This window comes from Seriola aureovittata, chromosome 9 (assembly GCF_021018895.1).
Source record: "Seriola aureovittata isolate HTS-2021-v1 ecotype China chromosome 9, ASM2101889v1, whole genome shotgun sequence".
Classification (NCBI taxonomy): domain Eukaryota; kingdom Metazoa; phylum Chordata; class Actinopteri; order Carangiformes; family Carangidae; genus Seriola; species Seriola aureovittata.
The window spans coordinates 9,902,847-9,927,575 of NC_079372.1; the positions used below are offsets into that span (position 1 = coordinate 9,902,847).

A 24,729-nucleotide genomic window follows, 5' to 3' on the forward strand; every position below is an offset into this window, starting at 1 on the left:
CTCATAAAGTGTTTAGTCAAACAGGATGTACGCTTGTAGGCTAGGCTATTAAGTGGCCTAAATCCCTTAATGAGGCCTTTACCTGTTCTTTAGATGGGATTTCATGAGGTGTTCATAAAAACCTGTGAAGGCATATTCACATCACCCACACACACACTACACACTAGTTATGTCCCTCACTTGTAAATCGCTTTGGATAAAAGCGTAAATGTAATGCGAAAAGTGTGTTACATTACATATATACATATAATGTAATGTAAATGTATATACAATATATATATATACATATATATACGTGTGTGTATATATGTATATACATACTGTGTGTGTGTGTGCGTATAGTTACTGGATTTAATGTGGCTGATTAGTATATGAATGCACTGGTAGCTGTACAGCTGGAGAGCATTACAGTTTGGATTTAGTATTGATGGTTAACTTTTATTATCAATACGGTAATTGAATAGAGTCAAACTAATAAATAACTTGTGGAACTGTTTGGCAAACAACATTACAAACAGTTGGTTAAGTGGCAGCAAATGGAGACACATTATTCAACATTCATAACTAGTGTAAAAATAAAACTTTTTTTGTGAACTGGAAAAGATATCTGCAAAAGATAACGCATAAACATAATATACATAGCATATTATTCCAAATAAGGTCCATCTTTGCTTTCAGTCAAAGCGAAGCTTCCGATTAAACAGGAGAGCCTGATACATTACATACAAGGTAGTGATATGAAAACTTGTTCATGATGGATAAAATGTACAGCTTCACAAGTGTTCCGTCTGCGGCTGCAGCGTTGTGCTCTTTACCACCTGAAGGGAGAGAAAAACACTCAAAGTACAAAGAATATAAACACATACAGGTGTGTGCACAACCGTCATATGTTACATTGAGGCTGACGCATGTGTTTGTAAAAGACATTTAATGTCTGCCAGATCCAGCTGTTTAACTGACCATAACATTTGATATAGGTTAGAAGAATACTCACATTATTGTGGCTCCATCTCTATTTCCTGCAGGTCTCTGATTTAATCCAGATGACAAATAGATCCATTAGGATGACTTCAGTAAAATAGAAAGACCAATCATTTTTAATTTTATATTTCAGTATGTTCTTACCTTGAGTTTGTGTAAGATCTTGATCTGTGAGGGTTGTGAGTTCTCTGTTAAGGACAAAAAAAAGACATTATGAAATGAAACCAATGCACACATAGGGTGAGTAACTACAGCATGAGTGACAAAGTAACAAACACCTCATTTTATTACATTTTGAAGTGACTAAATCACTTGATAAATTGCTAGAGTTCTGACTCATGAAAGAGCAGGAGGCAGGCGACTGACAGGGTTGTGTGCGAAGGTTGAGACAAAATAACTGTATTTTGCCATAATTTAGGAAAGATATGACAGAGTTGGAACATACTGAGCACATAAATGGACAGGCCAGTAGATTGTAATTCTGCAAGAAGTAGAAAAGTCTCTATGAGTGATTCAATATTTTTTTCCACTGTTAAAACTTTCATTATTATCATTATTGGAATCTGTTATAACCGCTGTGAATCCAAGCTGCTGCCACTGCCTCCATTCTCCTTGACCAAATAAACTTTTTATAACCACCTTTCAAGTTAACAGTCAAAAGATACATTTGTAAAGTCCTTGGTAGTGTGATGTTTATGAAGTTATTTTGTCTCACCCCTGTAGACAAACCAAAGCAAGATCTTGGTGGGTGGGGTGTGACCCAAGGTGGGTCACAGACCATGAGGATTTCAGTGAAAATAAATATATTCTTTGAAGTCTTTTCAGTGTAGCACTTAGGGATTTTGACTCACTGCAGGCAAACTGTGCAGTAGTGATGGGAATTCCAGGTCTGCTGAAAGAGGCAGCTCTGGAGACTAACAAGAGTCGTATGTCTGGCTCCTGGTTGAACCTTCATTCAGTTATGCTCTTGCCTCCAGTAAAGCTTTGATATTAACACTGCAATATTGTCCAGAAATTATGCAGATGGACAGAGCTTGCATGCGTCAGAGACAATTTACAGACGAATTATTTTTTGAACTCACTCAACTTGTTTCAGCCTATATATTTAGACACAGTCTAGAAAATGTTTGACCATCTGCCTCTGCACGGGACACTAAATTCAACTACATGGACTAATTTGTTTGTCTGGACAGGATTTCTCCTTGCACATATACTCAGAAAATGTAATAGACCAGCTGCATACTGTAATTACACTGTTCATTCAGCTGACAGACATGGGATGGCGTGGTAGTTAACTGTATTGGCCAATGTATGCTTCATGGCGACAGAGCAAATACGGCAACCAACATAAACATGCCAGTTCTTAAACAGAATATTCACAGACATGCATCTGCCCAAAGTAACGTGTGATTTCCAACGTTGTCCATTTCCTCACACAGCATTTAATCTCATGCATTCCTCTGTAGTCACACATTCTCACTGAGCACACAGATGATGTTAATTAAAGTCAGAGAGGGTTTACTGCTTAGATCTTAGGCTTTTAGGGGCACTTGGCAGGACAACATTTACCCACACACTGTGGCAGAACATAGGATAGTCAGGAAATAGAATTAGCAGGGTCATAGACAAAATCTGCGGGGGGAAAACATGGCTTGCAGGATATCAATAGCGTGCCACAAGTGGAGCATGATCCACCTCATCGAGCATTTTAATGTGGTTAATCTCTGTCAGTCCATGGTATTCACTGCCAGCCATGCAGCATCGCTCCTGATGCTGCTGATATGTCACTGCATGCAACTGGCCAAACAAGGATGTAAACAATCAATAGGCCTACTTCCCGAACAAGAGGTCTGTCCCACCTGCTCTCTAAAGCTGTCTGGTCTTGGTATTCAAAGTTCAATCAATCAACTCTGAACAAGACAGGATCAGTTTATGACAGAACCCAGTGCATTTCTCTCCCGTTATCATTTACAGGAATCAGCTGCAAAAATTTGGTGTGATTTGGCTTTTCATCCAAAACCCACTGATGTCGTGTGTTGCCCATCTACCTGGTGAATATTCCTTGTTTGTCTACTGATTACCTTGCTTAGCTTTTGCCTAATGCTGATGATTTAAATGGAGATGTTAACACCTTTACAAAACAAGCTTCTTACTAACCAAGTCCTATTAGTGCATGGGTTTAGCAAACTGCAGAACTTCTATCGCAATACAGCTGCTTGACTGTCCTAACAATGTGAATGGAAGAGAGAAAGAGCCTCTAAATAGTCATTTTAGTGTGAAGAATCATCCCATATTAACTTAAAATAGTCACTCAAAAAGAAACATTTTCTTGCCAATTTATTTGTGAGACTTCACTTCTAGTCTAATGTGATAACTGAGAACCTATTCTCTGCCACCCATGTGATCAAAATCCACCCTGCCATTCAACGCACAGTGTGTTACTCCAACTCAGTGGTTTAGCACTGTCACCTCCCAGCTGTGGGGGTGTTTCTGGGTGCTCCCTGCAACGTCTTGAAGCTACTATACTGATGTTACAGAAAAAAACATATGCATCAAATGCATGTTCGGCATCAGCAATCCTCCTGCAATTGCTTGACCAAAGCGCTGGCCTCAGAATTAGAGTTAGTCCCCAATGCTCAACTGACATCCCAATGCTCCTAAATATTTGTCTAGTTCAGAAGCAGTACACAGTACTCCGTGAGGATTAAAGGATAATCTATCTTGACAAAGTGAACACTACACGTGGCCAAAGAGCAGCTTTATTTACCAGTTGGCAGAGTTTTTGACTATTCTCATAAGCAAAACCTTTCCCAGCTTCCCTATAAGTGCGATTTCTTTAGAACTCTCATTAGCCAGTAGGGAGCTGGTTACTATGTGACTATGTTTGATTTTTTAAATGGATAAAAATGTTTAGAAAGCATGCCACAGATTGTTCAGAGACCTAATATAACTAAACCAAGGCCGCGATGAAATTCAACAAATTGATGTTTCTGCTTTTTTCCCCCTTTTCATCATGCACTGTGCGGTTAGCACGCCTGTTAGCATATTATTGCTTTCTAAAAAGCCTATATTTTTACCAGGAGTACTCTGCAGCTGGGACTGTTTCAGTGCCTTTATTTTATTGGGTTATTTAGCTCTTATTACACCTTTGTGTCTGTTTTATGTTTTTAATAGGACATAAAAACACAGCAGTTACAGTATTCATTTGTGAAATAAATTTGACTAATTTCATCTTAAAAAATATTATGACTTCGCATTAATGAATAAGGATGTGGAGGGCTGGTACTTTTGCAAGAGGAAACGCCGCAGAGAACAGAGGCAGGCTGCCAAGCCTGTTTTATTGTAAAATGACTGGAATGCGTGGCTAAACTTTATTAGGTCACATGTGATGTAGGAATTAACAAGGCAGAAGCATCTGTACCTTTTGTGTGATCAGACAGTAGATAGTTAGTATGAACAGCAGTCCTCCGCAAATGGAGGCGATGATGAAACCAAGCTTGTACAGGTCTCTGACCGGTCTTCTCTGTGAGGCCTTCACTGACTTTCTACCATAACTGTCTGTAGAAAAAGACAAGAAATCTGTGATCTGGATTGCTCCTGATATCTGCATAAATAATTTAAAATAATTTCCAGGCAATTGAGGTTCCGACCTGTAAAATGTGTGGGTGACTCTGTGGATAGCTCTGTGGTAGAGTCAAAGGTTTCTGTGTATTCGTGCTGGCATCTCCAGTCTACTGGTGTATCGCTGGTCGTGACCAGCTCCCAGTAAACAGACAGCACCTCTGAAGCCCGCTGCAGCGCCTCTGTGGGGGACCCTCTGTAGAGCATTTCAAAACTCTCTGGCTTGTCCTGCCGTATCCAAGAAACATGATTTAAATATTTATCTCCATGTGCTGGGCAGTTTTTTTGATTGATCCAAATTATTTCGAACATGTTAAAATCAAAATGAAATATACCCAAACAAACAAACAAAAACATCAGCAGACACATCAGAATCCCAGTAAATAATTCAGATAAAGCAATCCATGCTTCCTCTTATCACATATTTCTTTTTCATGTTTTATATCCTAGAAAATGTAAATCCTGAGAAATAAGCCGCAAGTGCATCAGTCAAAAACACACACTCACCTCGACCTCTTCATTAATCTGTGGCACACATTTCTGAGAATATATGTTGAGGATGAGCGCTCTCAGAGATTGAACATAGTCATCATTGACTGAACCCCGGCTATATTTGAAGTGGGTGGTGAGGAGCTCCAGGATCCAGGGTAAAGCAGCTTTTACAAAGCAACATTTGCTCTGTGGGAAATCAGAGCATGAGGTAATAGTCATAAGAAGCACGTACAGTTAATGGAAAGTTTGAATCGATGCTCTCTGAAGGCAAACAGTAACAATAAACAAATGTTACCTTACCAAACTTCTCCGTTCTATGAATGTGTAGGTTATCGAGCACCCGCTTCTCAACTGGTTATCCATCTGCAGAAACAGCACATGTTGTGTAGTGTGATCAATGTCTCTACTTTTGCATCAACAGCTGTTTCTAATGTTGTTTCAACACATACCAGATGCCTGACTGTAAGCAGGTGCTCCCTAGTGATGGAGTGTCTGCATGGACCAGGGATCTCAGCCATATTCAGAGGGAAGCTCAGGAACATAAGCACACACAGACACTTTACCTGCAACTGACACAAACATACATTATCTTCTCACCCCTTAACACTTCAAGGAGGGTCTGATCCACAGATATTTACACAGCTGCAAAGTGCACTAGCTCACTGGAAATACTCAGACATTACCCAAGTAGACATACTCAATGGGTTGTGCAACCTAAAATAGCAAAATGGAGCAAATACTCTCAACCACAAACCCAACGAGGGCGACATTAAGAGTCAGTGTGGTAATACTGACATCAAATATTTCCATATGAATGCACTCCACATAGCAGTGTGATCATCTTTCTGATGTAAGAGAGGAAAGATGATCTTGTAAATTATTTTAAAAGGAAAACCAAGTTCAAAAGAAACTCAAATGCAATTCCCTCCTAATTTGTGCCATACCAGTGTAACAGCAGGCATCTGAGCAATTCTTGCCTTTCCATCCACAATCTAGTAGTTCATGGGTAAAAGCTGTTCAGTTGTAGTAACAACAATACTTTCTTTCCCACTTGTGTGACCTCAGAGGAACCCACCCTGGCGTTAGATAAGTTCCAGCTATGGTCAAATAGTGCCATCTACCATGAAAGCATGGTCAGAGAGCGCAACATGCATGTACTCCGCCTGTAGCCAATGATGTCTACTACCAAGCACCTTTTGGCATCTGTAAGAGTAAAATGGGCTCCAGATGGACCTAATTCTTCTACTCGGGTTTAAAACATGGTGACAAGCATATGTTCCCAACGCTGTGGGCAATGTGTGTGCACTGGAAGGTATTCTGTGATAATCATCCTCTGGACTTGACCTGTGAGTTAAATGCAGCTTTTGCAATAAACAGTTCAGACAGATGCCAGCAAAACACTGAACTGAAACAATAAAAGATGATTTATTTGTTGCCTGGTCGACTTCTGAGATGTATTAAGGCACAAAGGACAATTCTTTGAAAGCCTCCAGAGACCAGAAGTATTCTTTTCACATTTTGCTGTCTGTTCCTCATATAATGCTGAGCTGTACAGTTTAACTCTTGTTTGGGTTTTTGAATTATATTAACATAAACATAAGCAGGTCCTGTAGATTAAATGTCATGATTCACCATGAGTCTAAGTTGCTCAATATGTGCACGCCAATCGATTGTCGGGAACTGAAGGAAGGGAAAAGGAAAAATCTTTTGCCATTATGGTTTTAATCAACTATTAAAGCAATTTAAAAAAATAATAATCTTGAAAAAGTAGCATTTGAAACAAAGAGGATTTAAAAAGTGATTCTTAAAGTAAAACAAGATGCTACGTTTGAAGTGAGAGACTATCACACCAGCCACCAAGTCTTATTGGAAACCCATTTGATGACTGATGATGACACATAATCTGATTAATGTAATCTAATAAAACTATTGATGTGACTGGTATGTGGCAAATGCAGGAGCACATGATGCAAATGTCACCTATCACATGATTTGTTTTCTCCATGCTGTCCATGATATGTATGTAGGTCAGCAAACTGCACAATCAAGCATCAAGCTTCATACTCTCACTGACACATGTTCTGTTCTTTTATCGCCCTTGTACTCAGTGAGCTGTTGGACTTTTTACTGCCGTGATTGTAGAAAAGTTCTCACCTACCTTAGCTTTGCTCTGAATCAGGGTTGACACAAGGATGGTCATCTGGTAAGTGTTTGGCAGTGGAAAACACCAGACTCCTCTGTCACACACATTGAAGCAAAGAGATCCTTTTCATAAATTCAGTTCCACTCCACAGAAAGGAATTTGCTGTTAAGTAAATTTGACACTTCGTCATGTGGCGCTGGTCTTCAAAGCATTGCCTGATGTGCTCCTCCTGCACAGAGTGAGTTCAAACTGAGACTAACTGTCTCTGCTGACAGACAGCCCTTTTTAAAGACCTCCCATCTCACTTCTGTTTGACAAGATACAACGTCCTGGTCTCTGCAGATGTGTTTTAACAAATTGGTTTTGGGGTTGTAGAGTGGCTGAATTAATGTATAATCTGGTCAACACATCTGGCAAGAGTCTTCATGAAGAATTATTAAAAAAGAATAGAAAAAAGAAAAGACAAAATAGACAAAAGGACCTTGTGGGAGCTTTAAGAGGGTGCTGGTAACATCTGTTCTTGTTCTCGAAACTCTATCCCTTGAAAGCAGCTTGCATTTAAAACAGTGTTCCGCATACGAACCCTCAGAACAAAAATTTGGTCCAGGGCCATACACCCTTGCTTTCCTCCGTAAATGCTACGACTGAGTGGACACACTTGAGTCAAACGGAGCAAGAAAAATAAGACGCACTCAACACTTCAGCAGAAGATCTGCATATCACTGTGGGTGTCTGCAGAGGCTGACGGAGGCATGCTGCTTGAGCAATCCTGAACTTTATATTTTATTTTAATTTTTTTTTTTCCTGTGATTTTTCTAACTGGATTTATTGAGAAAAAGTGGGTGTGTACTACTATTGGGAAGACCTGACCAAACCAAGGAAAGAGAGAGAGAGAGAAATACAAACTCACACACACACACACATTCACATAAACGCCTTTATGGGCTATTTTTGATGGGGATTCGTTCTCATAACAGATCAACGGACTCAAACAGAGAACATAAAAACATTTGGCCTGGGATCTATTAACACAGGAAGTGACTTGTTACACTTTGTATTGTGAACACATTCCTCTTAACAACATCACTCATGTATCTGAATCATTTATTGGTGTCATACTGTGGAATGTAGTGTTGTTTTTCTAGTTTAGAATATGAAATAACTGGGTGCATGCGCTCAAGCAGAGTACTAACACAATCTTGAGGTTACTACAGAGGGAAATTTTTGTTATTAGTTACGTTGGAGATTAACCTCTTACATACAAACATGTGATAAACAAATAAAATATGATGCGTTGTTGGAGGTTATACAACCCAACAGCATTAAGAGTAATTCAAATTAGCTCCATCTCAATAGGCAACAACATTACATTGCTACTCATATTACAGCATCAACAATAACAGTCTTGAAATCTAATATATATGTATTTTTTTTGTTTGCACGTTAAAAGATTCAGTTATTACATAAGATGTAATATGTACACAAAGACATTTATATAAATGCACTTTAGCCTTCATATACTAAGCTTGTGCAGGAGAGGCAGGAAGGTGACAGCTAGAAAGTGTAAAGTTCAGCACTATATTATGCAGTACTCTGTGCCATGTCCCTTCTGCCACAGGAAAATTTGTATTTAACAGTCAGTGCCCATCTGTTTCACATAAACTTCTTTTTTTAATTTTATCACTACTACTTTTCTGTATTTCTGTGTTTTTCTGTCTTTTCAAACATCATGTTTTCTGTTCTGTAGCACAAAATGTCCAGAATAAAACTCCGGGGGTGGGAGGGGGGTTCAAGTTATTGTGGATAATAACTTGGATTATATCCACAATAACTTGACAAACTGCTGACATTTCTGGAATTTCCCCTGGAGATCCCTCTGATTAAAGTTAGACAATTGACAACATTTCAAATTAACACAGCCTTTTTACACGTTGGCTTTTGTACATATTAAACAAACAAGACATCATGTCTTAATGAGGGAGCTTTAGAGTTGGTGCCAGGCTGATTTTGTCACTCTGGGACACAGTCAGGCGAGCTAATCATCTGTTAGTTCCAGCTTCATACTGAACGGACAAATATGAGAAAGCCTTCTTGATCCTCTCATCTAGCCCTCAGCAAGAAAGCAAATAAATATAATTCCCATAAATGTACAACTGCAAGATAAACGAACATTTCTTTTAACATAGCATTTGCACTGTATGACAGGTTGATCTTGAAACTGTAGTCTTGTATAACTACAGATGAGGAGAAAGACATTGCATTGTCCTTTATAGATTATGATCTTTTTAATAAAGTTTAACACGAAAAAATTGTCTTACACAGTGTTCCCTGGCTTGAAATGACGATGATTATATACATAATACTAATAGTATAAGACCATTTGTTGTTGTAAAGGTTCACCAGTTCAAAAGTAACTAAAACAATATGTAACACTAGATCAGTTATATGGTATAGTTTGGGGTTGTGTGAAGCAATAGTGGGCAGTTATTCAAGGGTCAAGGCATGGATTCTGTGTTTCGAGCTTTTAGCTATAGGTTTATTGAACACTTATTTGTCAGAAAAATAATAAAATATATTATATGTTATGAAACGTCTTTGTGTGACTGGGTGGTTGTTTGGGCAGGTTTCCAGGCCGAATAGTTCTGTTGACTCATACCGAGAGACATGTTTTTGCAATGGTTTGAAGAGACTGTTGAGAAAATGCCAGTGCAGACATATCCACCCTCACCTCACTGAGACTATCAGCAGATAAAATCCAAAGCAGACAATTCATGGATGTGAGAGTGAGGAAGCATGACATCCCCACTGTCATTTCATCGTAACATTAGAGGACTTTCCTGAGCAATTCAGATAAAAAGAGACAAAAAGATCTGACAAAAGCATCTGATGAATATGTGTGTTTTTATTGTTTTGTTATCTCCGTGTCTCGTCTGCCTGCTAAGTAAGCAGAAATAACCATCTTTGTCGAGTCAGTCTTAAAATCACCCCAAAGAAGCATGTTTACTCCTTGTGAGTGTCGTAGTTCAGACTCTGGATTCCAGCCCTAAACTATGATTTTCTAGTGACAGAATTTTTTTTTTTTTTTACACCAAAAATAAGTCTTTTTGCTACAGAGAAATAATTGTTTTGATTTGTCAGGGATCACAAGCTGCACAAAAACTTGAAAAAGGATGAAAATATAATTGTGGCATTATATCAGCCACTCCTGCTGTAACTGTTGGTTAATAATTGTAAAGCCACAAAGTGCAGAGGAAACACTGGTGGGAGACAAGCAATGTCCCTAATCACATGACCGCCACATGTGACGCAGACAAATGTGTATTGTTTTACCTTTTTCTACCTAAAAATAGAAATGTTTATACATAGTCATTCATAATCAATGACAAGTGTTTCTGTGACTGCTCTGGTGTGGCTGTTTGATTCTGCTACAGCAATCTGGTTCTCACTTTCACATGGTCACAAAATGCATTCGACAGACTTGGGCTGAAACAATGGAGGAGCAGTCAGAAGCGAATCGAACTGAAACCCCAGTAAACAAGTTTATTCTTGTTACGTCAATGCGGTACAGATATGGATTTCCACTGTTGCTGTATTATAATAATCAGTAGACTCACACACACACACACGCATTTGCTGGTAAATGCTTATAAATAAAAAACATGTTCAGAAGGCGTTCAGTGCAACTGGTAGAAAATATTCATATATAGTAGGAAAGCATAGATTTGCAAGAAATGTGAGGATGAGTTCTTTTATGTGCACTCTCTAGCATTTTTTATAAGACAGACTTATTTGGATCATGAGTTTTCATAAAATACAAAGGAAGGGAGAACTGGACAAGGAAGCATCAAGAAAACGTTGGGAGATAGCAGCAAGAAATAGTGGAGAAGAAAAACAGGCTCGGTTCCTGTCAGACTGCAGTAGCAAAGCCTATGCGATTATTACGACGGTCAAACTCTGTGTAGTAGCGGGCGATGAAGTTGGCCCCCAGAATCCAGATGGGACCTGTAGGGGGCGGCACATCCAAGCCCCTGAAGGTGACGGTGCAGACGTCCCCTTCAATCTGTGATTGCTGCAGACACAAAGAGTAGTCTAGTTTTATTATGATAAGACACTGCAACAGTAACATATTTACAGTGGTGGAAGAAGTGCTTGAATTCTTTACATAAAAAAAAGTAGCAAAAAACTAAAATTAAAAACTAAAATTACACTGTTACAAGTAAAGTCATGCATTCAAAATCCAGCTTCATCAGAAGAACAGCAAACTGTACTTAAAGTATTAAAACTACAAGTGCCTCCTTTCAGAGAGTTAAATTGGAACCCACGAGGTCCTGAAAGATTTTTTATTAGTTTCTTGTTAATGTAAAAAAGATCAAAAATAGTTGTTTTTCAGGACTTCAGGGGCTCTTCTAGCTTTGTTGTGGGACAAGTTGTGACTTCTCATTTGTACTAGTACATAGTGAGCTGAACTCCCAGCATGTAGCACAGAGCTACGTGCTGGGATTTCGCCAGAGCTGAAACCTGACTAGGTTTCCACAGGTTAGGTCTCACCACATAACTGAAAACACCTGTTTGCGGGTGCAAGGCATGTAATTCATAATAACAGCTCATATTTTATTAGTTGGTCATATATTTTTTGGGTAAAAATCAAAGTAACTAGTAAATGTAAATGTTAAATGAATGTAGTGCAGTAAAATGTACTTTTTCCATCTGAAATGTAGCAGTAACATAACATGGAAATACTTAGTGTAGAGCACCTAAGAATTGTGCTTAAGGACAGTACTGGAGTGTATGTGCTTGGTTACATTTCACCAGCATTTTATAAATTAAAATGATACAGTATTTGTCATCCTTACCCATAAGATGTAATCCTCCTGGCTGAGTGAGTACTCCTGGCCACCCAGGTGGAAAGTGACACTGGGCAGCGTCTTTACAGTGTCACAGTTGACTTTGTACTGATGGGCAACACAAATTAATGAGTGATGACGCGTACTGGATTTTTACAGACAAGTGTTTTTGTGTGGCAAAACATGTTGCGTGTGTAAAAACTTACTCCACTTTCATCCAGCTGTGCTCCGAGGGTTTTCATCAGCCCAGACACAGAGGAGGCTGGGCCTGTGATGTAGGAGGAGCCCGTGTCGATCACAGCTGTACAGCCCTCTGCACAAAACATCATCTCCATTCCCACAGAAACTCTGAAAGAATGAAAGAAGAGGTGGAAAATGTAACACATTTCTGAATGAGTGTGCGCACACACACACACACACAAACAAACACACACACACACACACACACACAGACATATGTATATGATATGAAGCAAATGTCTTACCCTTTCATGATAACTTCCCATTTTCCCACCTCCCTGGTGTCCATATAGTTAAAGTTTCCAGTGTAGTAGTTTGGGTCTGTGCCGCCGAGCACCAGCTCTCCACCTGGGGAGTGTTTTGGGTCCCTGGAAGCAATAAGTAAATCACCCTTTAAGCCATTTCTGCTCTGCATATTCTCAATGTCACTGCTGTGGTGTTCATGAACATCCTTTTGCTGAAGTTCCTACGAACTGTCAATCTTATGAGGCTTCCCCAGAGAAAAGACAAACATCATCTTTTTTCAACTGGTTTCTTCTGGACATAAATGAGCACAATAAATTGATGAGAAAATAGACTTAAATATTCGCTTCTTTCTCAAAACACCCTCTTCTCGCAAGATCCAGATCCAGATTTAGCTGTTAGGATGTTCTTGATGTTTTGTTTTTTGCTCACTAATGCTTTTTTTCTTTCTTCAGTTTTACCAGTAATTTCAAAAAATAAACTTGACACATGTTCAGACAAGATGATTTTAGACAACCCCCCCCCAATTATCAAATTAAAGTCTCCACAATGACTACATTTAAAAAAAATCTCATATTTGTGTCACTCCAAGCCAAATTAGTTTAGATTTTCTAACTGAGCACCTTTTATAAATCTAAATGACGTTTTCTCTTCTTCAGAGGTGACTTCATACAAAATTACACAGAAACTAGAAGAGGTGAGGTGACTCAGTTCAACCCACCTGCTGTAGTAGACAGAGAACACCTCTTCCTTGAGGACATGCTGAGACATGATGCGGTCAAACACGGGAGTGATGCCATCGATGGCCACGTTGGGGTAACCCATCCCCAGGACTCCATCAAACTTGGCGAAGATGAAGGGCATGGCCGACAGAGAGGTGGCCTCAGCGAACACCTGCACCACAGGAATACCACCCACCTGCAGGAATAAAACAAGCAGAAGGTCCAAAGTTTAACATATAAGAAGAAGTTCAGGCATTTATGCGAAAGAAAGAAACTCCTTCAATTTTCAAGTCGATGACTTTGAACTCACCATGACCACATCTTCGCTCAGGAATCCCCTGACATTTCCAGAGGCATACTGGATGGAAAATCCCGTTCCATTCTCAACATAAGTCCAGGATTGAGAAGCATCATACCTGTTATGAGTAACTAAAAGTTCAAAATTGATTTGAGTCATAAAACAAGTGTGCATCTGGGAAGCTTTATTTAAGAATGTTTCCTCCAACATTTCATTTACTTGAAAATAACATTTACTTCATTCATTTAAACCTGCAATAACTGATTTTGTAGCCACACAGGCGCAGCAGAAACAAACTGAGAACACAATGTGGCTGAATCATCATCTTTCAAATTGATATTGTGAACTTGTCAAGAAACTGTTTCCTATTTATACATCTAGCAGTTTCAATATTATTATTCTCTTGCAGTTGTGTGTCAGCCTACTTGATGAAAATAAGTCCCATTTTCATTCTCTTTAAGCTCAGTTTTCGGTCTCCACCAACCCCTGAGGAAAATACCAGCTTCTTTAGCTCCTATTTTCTCCTTTACCTTCACCAGCTAGTCACAATTCATGGACTGTGACTGTCTGCCATTTGGTGCTGAGCAGGTAGTTTATAGTGAGTTTTTAGAGCTGTATTGTGCCTGTTGTGGCTCATTAAGAGCGACCCCTTTCGCAGTGTCATTTGCTACATTACTATTGAATATTATCTATATCAATTATTGCCATGTTAGGTAAATGTTATTTTCCTGCTTGTACGTGTGCACATGGACACTTACAACAGGCGGTTGAGAAAGGTGAGCAGCTTTGCGAGGGCACCCACAGGTTGGCTGAGCCTGTGTCAAACACCACATTGAACATCTGGGCCGGAGAGCCAATACTGATTTCCCCAAAGTACTGAGTCTATTGGGAATAAACAGGAACAATGTAAATTTGTGATACAATTTCAGACTTTGCTAAACTAGTGAATTCTCATGTACGTTTGATGTTGTTTGAATGTTTCTTTAAAATCTGTTGTCCATTGTCGTCTTTACAATAAGGAATAAATGTAATTTGAGAATATGAAATGTGACAGTGAGAGTGAGAGCATGACTCATACACAAGAAAGAGCTGAAGTGCTAATTCGAATTCAAAGGGAAATGGATCTGCTGTTTTACTCTTTAAGATGTCATGACAGTCATCCAACAGAACTGATGAGGCCTCTTGGATGAGTGGCCGCTTTAACCTTCAAGGCCAAAGTCTGTTTTTGTCTTCAAGAGTAAAACCAAATCCAGTTGCTTTTGATTCTTATCATCTGCATGACTCAGAATCCTCTCTACCACTCAAAGAGGTTCACTACAAGCTTTTTTTTTTTTAAATCGTGCTGTTAAATACATGGTACAGTGTAAAAATACCAAAAAGTATCTCACATCCAAGTAGTTGGTTAGAGGTGTAGGAACAGTCCCGTTGTTGTTGTTGTTGTTGTCGGCTTTCCTCTTCTGGGCCAGCTCAGTCAACACCTGCTCTGCAGAAACACCCATCTCCTGCAGTGTCTCTCTGATAGATGGCATCTTCTTCAGGGTGACTCTGGAGACATACGAGCAGGGAAACAAATCCTCAGCTGACAGAAACATGAATGCACAGAGGAACAGTGCTCGCGATAACTTGAAGGCATCTGTGAGGTTTCTGAAGTACATTCTCCATGCTTTATGTTGGATAGATGTGCCTGGTCATCATCTCAGTAAAACAGTGAGCTTTAATAAAGTACAGACAGCTTAGCTCTCAGCGCCTAGCCAGAAAAATAATCAAAAACACATGTTAAGCCCATGCTGAAAACATTAACTTTTATAATGAATCAATAAAACACATTTGTTTTCCTGTCCTTATTTGTTTTGTTGTTTGCTGTCACTGCTTTGCTGTGGCACATTTTCTCTAATTAAACAATAAGTTCCTTACTGGCATTTTCCCATCTCTATGGAAATCAGGTAAATTAAGGAATGATCTTTCTTACCTTCTCAAAGCATGGCTCATGGTCACCGTCAATGATAGAGCAACCACACACATCAAACAATTCATCAGTAGTGCCATGGTGACTTCTCTGAAGGCGGGCTAAAAAAATAAAAAACAAAGGCTATATATGCAAAGTCTTGTGAATATTCCACGTTTATTGAATCTGAATTGGTGAAAGCTGCCACTCTCTCTCTCTCTCTCTCTCTCCCTCTCTCCCTCTGCGCTGTCTGGTCCCTCAGCTCTTTTTATACCATGTCCTCTTCACCATGCTCTCACCCGTGGGCCACTGACTGCGGCTGGGACCTTTCCTGGAGGTGACCACTTGAAAACAACCTCTGCTTCCCTCCCCCCAACCCACCCACCCACCACATCTTACCCCTCTGCCTTGGTCACACAACCCCTCCTGTGATAAACAGGTCCCAGTGAGAGGTCTGAACTCTGACCCCTTAAAAAACACTGAAGACAGAAAGCAGGGGTGCAGAGCTCCTGAGATTGCTGACGTTTGTAGGCTGGACACCTTGTCTGCAGGCCTGTGAGAGCTTTGGAGGGACTGACTGATGCTCCGAGCTGTCGGGGCAAATTAGACGTCATTTTAAATCTCCGCTGCTGTGGACCTAGCTAGTTTTACAAAATGGCTGATTTGGTGAAAATGTTTGAATTGACGATCAGGTCAAAATGTTGATAGTCGTTTTTGCTACAGTTGATAACATTTGGCTTGTCTTGTGTCTTTTCCCCCACAGCCATCAATTTTCTTATCTGTACAGCAAGACAGGTTTTATAACTCTCTGTTTACCCTCTACTGGAGATTTCTCTCCTCATGCAAAGCAAAAGTAAAAGCAAAGTCTGTAGCCTTTGCACCACTTTAGTATTGATTTTCACGTAAACACGGAAAGACGGAAGGACAGCACATCTGTAAGCTCAGTTCAAGGTCTTAGATAGAGATCACTGGCAGAAGACCGGGCCCATATTGAGTGTATTACGTGTTGCAGGAGATTGGCAGTATCCTGTGTTTTCGCACTGTACCCCTCGCTGCGATGCTCAGACTCGACAAGGCTTAATACCTAATCATTGTGTGCTAGTTCTAACTGGGTTTTAACACAGGGAGGATTCCCGCAGTATCTGGCCTGTCAGGATAGGGTCGTGTGTTGGTACTGTACCGACCACCCAGTTGAGCTAGGAGATATGTGGGGGCTCCCATCAGGCACAAGCTCGGACAGCCTTCGCACAGATCAGAGGTCAGCCACTAAGATACTCCCGGTAGGTAGAGCTTCCAGAAAAAGATAGCGTGGATTCACACGGCTTATAGAGACAACGCTGTATTGCAGCAAGATTGACTAGTAATTTATGGTCTAGAAGCAGTAGCTATTGTTTTCTCGTGTACAACTTGTGAATATAGAAACAGGAACATTTCTTTTAACAGTGGATATAATCGATTTTTTAAAAATGAAATAAAAGGGGTTGCTCACAGTGATGAACCTACAGAGAATTATCACTTGAATCTGCAGCTCCCACAGCTTTTACAGGGCTTTACTTATTGGCCTGCGACTTTACTACTGTGGTTGACTCTCATCGCTCTCATAGCGTCGTTGTCGGTCGCAGCACGCAGCTGTTGTCAGCAGAAAAACCTCTAAAAACCAGCAACTCCATATGAATGATAATGTTTTCACTGAATGTAATGTTTTCTGTATTTACTAAACGAGTACATTTTTGCTAATAATTTAACCATATCAACTTAAAAAGGTGATATTATGTCAATATTGTGTTAACAGCATGTTTTTGCTGCCCCCAAGAGGCCAAAAAAAGGATTATTACAAGTTTAAAGCAGTAATAGCAGTGCCAGGGAAATGAAACAGTAAAGTTGCGGACTGGAAAACAAAAACAATGAGCTACTAGAAAGTTGCTAAAAAGCTTTTGGATGATAATTATATGAGGGTTGATCAGTACAAGCGACGCCTTTCACATGACATAGTCATTTAATCCATTGTCAGTATAAAAAGATTGATCAGCGCAGCTTTAAGATTGCACATTTTATATAATAGGAGGCCACTATACCTGTCTTATCTGTCCTTCAATTATCCCTTCCAGGCTGGTCTTGACAGGACATTTTGGGGACAATCTCACAGACATCTGACTCCTGACCTGCCTGGCTAAATGGATACCCACAAGTCTCTTTCCCACACTGCCTAGAGAGACCCATGCGTCACTCCTGCCTGGCCTCCCACCTCTCCAGCAAGTCCACTCAACTAGTGGGCATGGGAAATGTAAAGCTGTCTCCTGCAAGACGACTTATTTGAACTTTGTTTGAATGTTTTTTTAGTGTAATTCATATTCCCTTGGAGGCCCACACATCAACTTAGTACTCAGTCATCGACTGTACAGAAATCCTCAGAAGCCTTTGGCAATTATAAAACTTTCTGGTTTACAAAAGAAAGTGAAGCAAAAGAAACGTGTCCATGACAGATGAGGCTGTTGAAAAAGATTCAACAGACTTAACCTCAAATGAGGTTCCACTGACTGACGCACATCAGAGGCAGAATTCACGTAAGAGGATCTTGTAGGGTTGTGAGCTATCTATCATGATAGGAAAGATATGAAGCAGAGCAGTGGGTGTTTGCAGGAAATGAGACTTGAGGGAAGTTATCACTCAAACAAACAATTCTGACTCCCAAAGCCTCAAAAGATCAAAATCCCGAACAGCTGGTACTAAATGAAAAATGTTTGGATGTTTGTGGCTCACTCCGTGCTTAATTACCTCTTTTAAGTAATTGCTTCATACTATTAAGTGCCCAAAAAGCAGAGAGGAGTAATTTGGTTTCACTAATTTTATGCTTAGTAGTATTTTTAAATCTGAAGACAATGAACACCAAATTAGAAAGGAAGAGACTGCGATTCCATCTGGAGACAATATGTACGAAAATATGTGGGACAGTCTTCGCAACAGGAGGTAAAAAATGTAGAATTTGAGTCCAAAAGAGGTAGTAAAAGCATATTTTATGTGAAACAGCATGATATTCATCCCCAAGAGCACTGTGAGTTTTTGAGATTCTTTATTTATTTTTTCTTAGATTGATTTATCATAATAAATAAGTGTTTTATTTTTTCTCATGGTTGTGTCTTTGTAGACCTTATTGGGGGCATAAACATGCTGTATAACTCCTGGCCAGCAGGGAGCAGCATTGGATTTAAAAATGCATCTGGACAGACCAGGGAACAAAATAGATTACAACTGAGGGAGTTGAAGGGAGTTATTGTGTGTGTGTGTGTGTGTGTGTGTGTGTGTGTGTGTGTGTGTGTGTGTGTGTATCTTCTGTATATTTCTATGCAGACTTAAATGCTATCAGATATAGCTATAGGGTCAGAAAACCATGTGGCAGAAGAATAAATCCTGTTTAGTTTTCCTTGTCCATGCAGCAATTCAGCCTGGCAGATTTTGAAAGAGACATAAACACATTTTCAGGATCATATATTTACATTTTGGTTGTCTATTGTCGAGTATTTGCATGATTAAGTATTCATAAAACACACTGTTTCTCCTGTGCTGTCCATTCCTTCACCCTCTGTCTTAGACAGCTGTAAACAGGTTCTCATAAAAGCAAGAAAGTAATCTTTTAAAATTGTAATTTTCTGTATCTACATTCATAGTCTGGTGGATAAGTCTGGTGATATACTATATTTTTCTTTCTGTGAACAAGTATTGTTTGTATAACCAAAGCCTAACATAGTTTATTCCTCTGCACTACGGACATTCATCAATGTCGTCCTGTGAGCCATGATGATGCAGTGGGTGACATTATCCCTCAGTAAGGATGAGGATGAGTGTAGCAGTTTGTTTTGAGTCAATATGCTATTTACTCCTGTTTGAGAGATGTTTGCTAAAAACTACAGAACAGGCATTTTAGAAAATTGTCTACCTCCATATATTTATGGACTGTTTTAAAGATTAATGTATTCCATAGGCATGAATGGTCTTAGAGGCTTTGGAAAGTCTGAAAATATAACCAAGGCATCATTGTTGGTGCCAATTCAAGAATTTCACACACAATAGTCTCTAGAGTTTTTACTCAGAATGGTGCCAAAACAAAACAAAAAACATCCAGTGAGTGGCAGTTCTGCAGACGGAAACACATTGTTGATGAGAGAGGAGAATGCTCAGACTGGTTGGGGCTGACAGAAAGGCTACGGTAACTCAGATGACCACTTTTTAAAACCGTGGTGAGCAGCATCTCATAACACATTGAACCTACCAAATCAGAAAACCACATCAAGTTCCCTTCTGTCTGCCAAGAACAGAAATCTGAGGCTGCAGTGAGCACAGGGTCACCAACACTGTTGAGTTGAAATCTAGCCTTGTCTGATGAGCCCCGATTCCTGCTGAGGCCTTCATGGTGTCATGGTGTGGGGAATGTTCTCTTTGAACAAGATGGGCCCCTTAATACCAATCAATCATGGTTTCGAGCCTACGTGACTATTTGTTGCTGACCATGTGTGTTGGTTTACGGCCACATTTTACCATCTTCATCGTCACAAAGCAAAAGTCGTCTCAAACTGACAACTGACAACGGGTTCAGTGAACTTCAGTGGCCTCCTCAGTCACCAGATCTGAATCCGGTAGAAGACCTTTGTGAAATGGTAGAACAGGAGATTCACAGCATGAATGTGCAGCACACAGATCTGTAGAAATGATGTGATGTTACCATGTCAACATGGAGCAGAATCTCAAAGGGATGTTTCCAACATCTTGTTGAATCCATGTCATGAAAAACTGAGGCTGTTTTGAGAGCAAAGGGAGGAACTACCCTATTTTAGTATTGTGTTCCTAATAAAGTGTTTGGTGAGTATATGTATTGCCTGCTTTGCATTTTAATGGAATCAGCACCCTGAATCTGAAGCAGCAAATTGGAATTTAACCAGTGTTAGTAACAATACCAAATTATAAAAGATAAAAATTGAATGAATATGAATGAACTGAAATTGAATTAAATTACATCAAATTAGGTCAAATTAAATTATTTAATAAATGGATAGTAAATAAAGCCTGTAGCCTATATATCCTGAATAAAGACAAATAAAGACAAAATAAATAAAAAAAAAAAAAAACACTGCACTTGTGTGCATAAAATAAGGTAAAACTAACTAACCTCTGATCTGTTCCTGGTGACTCAGCCTCATGTTTACTCTTAGTCACATTACACAACATGGTGAGTGTATATGTGTTATCTGTGGCTTATCTGTGAGAGATAACATGTGAAAGTATCTGGTTTGTGTCCTGTGAAGATGCACTTCGATTCCCAGCTCGAGCTCTCTCAGGAAACAGGTGGTCTACAAAGACAGAAAACATCTGGAGAGCACACGAGAAACCATGGCAACTGCGCTTGTTTTGCTCCTCAGTGTTTGCAACACAACAAAGTGTGCCAATCCATCACCTGGACCCATGAATATTTAATAGCAGCAGCCTCGCAGTCACACAGTAATGAACATGTGGATCGCCTTATTATTTTTAAGTAGCTCTGATTGGTACTTGTTTCCTTCATACATCTTGTTGACAAGCTACTTCATTTCTTATTCATTTATACCATTCGCCAGTGCAGTTACACACAAGGCACTCTGCAAATACAGCTGAGGTAATAACACATTACTGTAAACAGATTATATATGTGCAAATTATATTTTGTTTTAACTGAAGAAAAAAAAACTAAACTTTTCTTAATGTGTGTGTTACATGGGGGGAAATAATTATTCAACAAGTTAGCACACACTGTCAAAACTATTTTTGTATTTATGTATAAATGTGAGTAAACTCAAAAAGTTTACTGTCTTTAAATCTTAAAGATTCTTGTGAATCTTTATTTCCAGTTCTTTACACAAATGTTCTGTTGGGTTTAAGTCTGGTGACTGACTGGGCCGTTCCATTCCTCTTCCCCTGGAAGGAGGAAAATATAAGCCTTTTTCTAACCAATCAACTTGCACTAACCCAGCTGAATTTGCACAATAGGAGAACTCAGTGAAATCAATCTACTTTTTTTCCTTTATTAAACATAACTTTTTTTATCGATTGTAATGTTAAGATTTCTTTGTCTATGAGAATCTGGACTTAATACCATGTGTTGCATTGGAACTGGGTTTAATAAAAATAAAAAGACGTGTTGAATACTTATTTCCCCCACTGTAAATAGCCTGTGTGTGTGTGTGTGTGTGTGTGTGTGTGTGTGTGTGTGTGTGTGTGTGTGTGTGTGTGTGTGTGCGTGCGTGCGTGCGTGCGTGCGTGCGTGCGTGTGTGTGTGTGTGTGTGTGTGTGTGTGTGTGTGTGTGTGTGTGTGTTCGCCTTTACGGCTCCGTGCACAGCATCAAAAGATGAAGATACAAACTGCAGCCAGCTGATATAAAAGACACCCAGCAGTGGCAGCAGTGGAGCCAAAATGATTCAATAAATGAGAGAGCAAAGCCAGAGTAGGATGCTTTGTGAAGCCAACTGTTTTGTACTTCAAAGTCTCACTAATATCAAAAACAAGGCCAGTCAGGCTGCGGGCAGTCAGAACATATGGCTTATAGAAAGATCCAGCAATTAAAAGCTTGTTGCTTTGTTTAAATTGATTCATCCTGTCAACTATATGCAATTTTAGCAACATTAACATTTCAATAACACATAAAATGAAGTTGCATAATTAAATAGGGTAGTTTTAATCTATTATTTGCTTTTCAAGATTTGATAGGATGCTATAAAACTTTAGTTTCTTTTTTTGGCATTCATCAGGGGTACAAACAAACAATTATATCCATCATCATTTATGCATTATAAACAACTTAGATTGTTGTTAAGTTTACATGTTAATTATTCCCAGAGATTTCACTCAAATAAAATGAAATGGCTATTCTGACTGCCTATTCTGTCTCCAAGCATACAACTGACCAATCATGAGATCACTTTTCAAAGTTACTTTCAAACTTTGCTGTAGGTAGGAGTACGTCACTTGATACCTCAGTTGGTACTTTAGAGCATTCTTTATCATTCTTGTTCTTAAGTTTGACAAACATGGGCCTCGATCTCAGAGCCTGCTGTTTTTTATTTTATATATTTTGCATTGTTGAAGCCCTCTGTAGGCCAGTGTTGGTACTGTATGTCTTGAATGCTCCGTGTAATAAGTTGAAGTAATTTTGTTTCTTTGATATCTATATAACATGTCACATCTCTGATATGAGAGCACTCACATCAGAGAGCTATGTGTTTAAAGCTGCACTGGTAAATATTTTTATATTAACAATGGATAAACTATACACTAACTATTGATGAACCAACCATCAATTGCCACCCAACTCTGCAGGTCTCCAGCTTCATAGCTTCTTGTACCTCACTGTTGGCTGCTGCTTTCAGAGATAAAAACTCTGATAATCCCACTGTGCACTTCCAGTTCAGCAAATTCAGTAGCTAAAGCGCCAGATAGTCCCTTCAGGAGTTGGTGGAGACCAAACCATAGCTAAAAGAAGGGAGAATATTTGGCTCAGTTGCCCACTGCACAGAAACACACCACCAAATGAAAGACAATGATGCTCCATGTCTGGGTAAATAGGTCGGGGAGACAAAATACTGAAGACCACTGTTTGTTTCCCAATCCAGACAGACAGCTAACTTTGTTAGAGTATATCCTCTAATCTTAATGATGTATTTATTTTAAACCAAATCTTGATCTTGTTGGGTGCCTTGGTGGCTCGCCTGGTAGAGTCACTACATGGACTTAGTCCTAACTTCAGTGGCCATGGGTTTGAAACTAACCCACAGCCATTTGCTGCATGTCATCCCCTCACTCTCTCTCCCTGATTTTCCTGTCTGTTGGGATGCTGGTTCAGGAAATGCTATAGCTCACAAAAAATCTATATGGCTGTTTACATTGGAGCACCTGTTGCCTTATTCATATTCAGAAGACAGAAGACAGTTAGCTTAGCTAAGCACAAAGACTTAGACTTAAAACAGATAGAAACAGATCTGTGGCTCTGTGTAAAAATATGAAATTCTTCCAGAAACTTCTATGGCTCATTAATCAACATGTTGCATTTTATTTGTTTAATCTGTACAACAACCAAAGTATAAAAGGTCAATTTGGCAATTTATGAGTGGATCACGTCCCAGACTATTTCTTGGCCAGGAGCAGAAACAGAAACAGCTGATCCCAGCCAGGAAATAGTCAGGCACATACCCCACTGTAACAGTGCTAAGCTACACTGCTGTAACTGGCTTCTGGATGTTACCTATTTAGCAGAAATTGATCTTGAAACTCAATGTCTCACCAGAAAGTGAATAAGTATCTCCCACAATGTCAAATTATTTCCTTAAAGTTACAAGGAGTTTATCAGTCTGCATTCTAAAATTTAATCGCAGGATTCGTTGTTTTTTTCATCCTTTCCCTCATTTGAAATAAATTAATTTTATGCACTAATCACTAATCTAATAATGTCCATAATGTGTGTCAGTGAACAGCAAAGGCAATCTGTCAACTCCATTAAATCTAAAGAGTCAGCTCTCTCAAAGTTGTTGTGGTTACCTCGATCACATGACAGGATTGTGCTCAAAAGGATATCCTCATTAAAAAAAAGGGCATCCCTCCTCTAATTGCCTAGCTTTGTGGCTTCCTGGACAACAAGCGCCCATATCCTCACACCCACCAAACATCCTCTGTGTGTTGTTCACAATAATGGGCTGATTCATCTATGAAGGCAAACAATGGAAATCTCTCATTGTATCAGTTCTATTGTTGTGATGTCTGTCGTCTGTAAGTCCTTGTTTTTTCTTTATTTTAGTAATAAGAACTTTGGTGCTTTGCACTGCATTTCGCAGCAATCTGTCTTGAATTATGTTGCCAGTATTCCCCAAAGCCTCAACCTAACAATCATGCACTGCTCTAAAAGGTGCAGCAGCGATAGCAGTTCTGTGAGGCTGTAGTGATCATTACACACCACAAACAATAAAACTGCTGGATGAATGAAAAGGACAAAACAGCTTTGTTAATCTTAGATCCTTACCACTGAATATTGATAACCTAACGTTATAGTTAAGCACTTCAGAAAAGCTGATGAAAGTGTGCCAAGAAAATATCCCCCACACCATTACACCACCACCACCAGCCTGAACCATTGATACAAGGCAGGATGGATCCATGCTTTCATGTTGTTTACGCCAAATTCAGA

The 24,729-nt window shown here is 39.4% G+C and overlaps 2 protein-coding genes across 3 annotated transcripts; both read right to left on the reverse strand.

Moving 5' to 3' along the window:
* Nucleotides 1-301: 301 nt before the first annotated feature.
* On the reverse strand, nt 302-7,527 carry csf1b (colony stimulating factor 1b (macrophage)). 2 transcript variants are annotated; one of them, XM_056384599.1, is made up of 9 exons: nt 7,253-7,527; nt 5,544-5,657; nt 5,395-5,457; nt 5,110-5,280; nt 4,632-4,830; nt 4,403-4,539; nt 1,126-1,169; nt 995-1,029; nt 302-818 (listed from the first exon to the last, which is right to left on the reverse strand). In XM_056384599.1, the coding sequence occupies exons 1-8, from the start codon at nt 7,292-7,294 to the stop codon at nt 996-998; spliced, it is 804 nt and encodes a 267-aa protein (XP_056240574.1). In that variant the 5' UTR covers nt 7,295-7,527; the 3' UTR covers nt 302-818; nt 995. The 2 variants fall into 2 exon arrangements, with proteins under 2 accessions (XP_056240574.1, XP_056240573.1); XM_056384598.1 differs by having other exon boundaries at nt 5,544-5,663.
* Nucleotides 7,528-10,933: 3,406 nt separating this feature from the next.
* ren (renin) lies at nt 10,934-15,630 on the reverse strand. The gene is made up of 9 exons (XM_056385306.1): nt 15,554-15,630; nt 14,973-15,129; nt 14,343-14,466; nt 13,597-13,715; nt 13,286-13,482; nt 12,567-12,689; nt 12,288-12,429; nt 12,091-12,189; nt 10,934-11,306 (listed from the first exon to the last, which is right to left on the reverse strand). The coding sequence occupies exons 1-9, from the start codon at nt 15,628-15,630 to the stop codon at nt 11,145-11,147; spliced, it is 1,200 nt and encodes a 399-aa protein (XP_056241281.1). The 3' UTR covers nt 10,934-11,144.
* Nucleotides 15,631-24,729: the final 9,099 nt, after the last annotated feature.

Bases quoted from the DNA above. Each gene is read 5' to 3' on its own strand.
- csf1b (XM_056384598.1), bottom strand. From the start codon at position 7,294: ATGACCATCCTTGTGTCAACCCTGATTCAGAGCAAAGCTAAG. The intron at 5,281-5,394 runs GTAAGGTAACAT...GATTTCCCACAG, and splicing joins TCATAGAACGGAGAAGTTTG to AGCAAATGTTGCTTTGTAAA. The intron at 1,030-1,125 runs GTAAGAACATAC...GGATTAAATCAG, and splicing joins AGATCTTACACAAACTCAAG to AGACCTGCAGGAAATAGAGA.
- ren (XM_056385306.1), bottom strand. From the start codon at position 15,630: ATGGCACTACTGATGAATTGTTTGATGTGTGTGGTTGCTCTATCATTG. The intron at 12,690-13,285 runs GTGGGTTGAACT...TATTGCTTCCAG, and splicing joins TTCTCTGTCTACTACAGCAG to GGACCCAAAACACTCCCCAG. The intron at 12,430-12,566 runs GTAAGACATTTG...TCATTCTTTCAG, and splicing joins TGGGAAGTTATCATGAAAGG to AGTTTCTGTGGGAATGGAGA.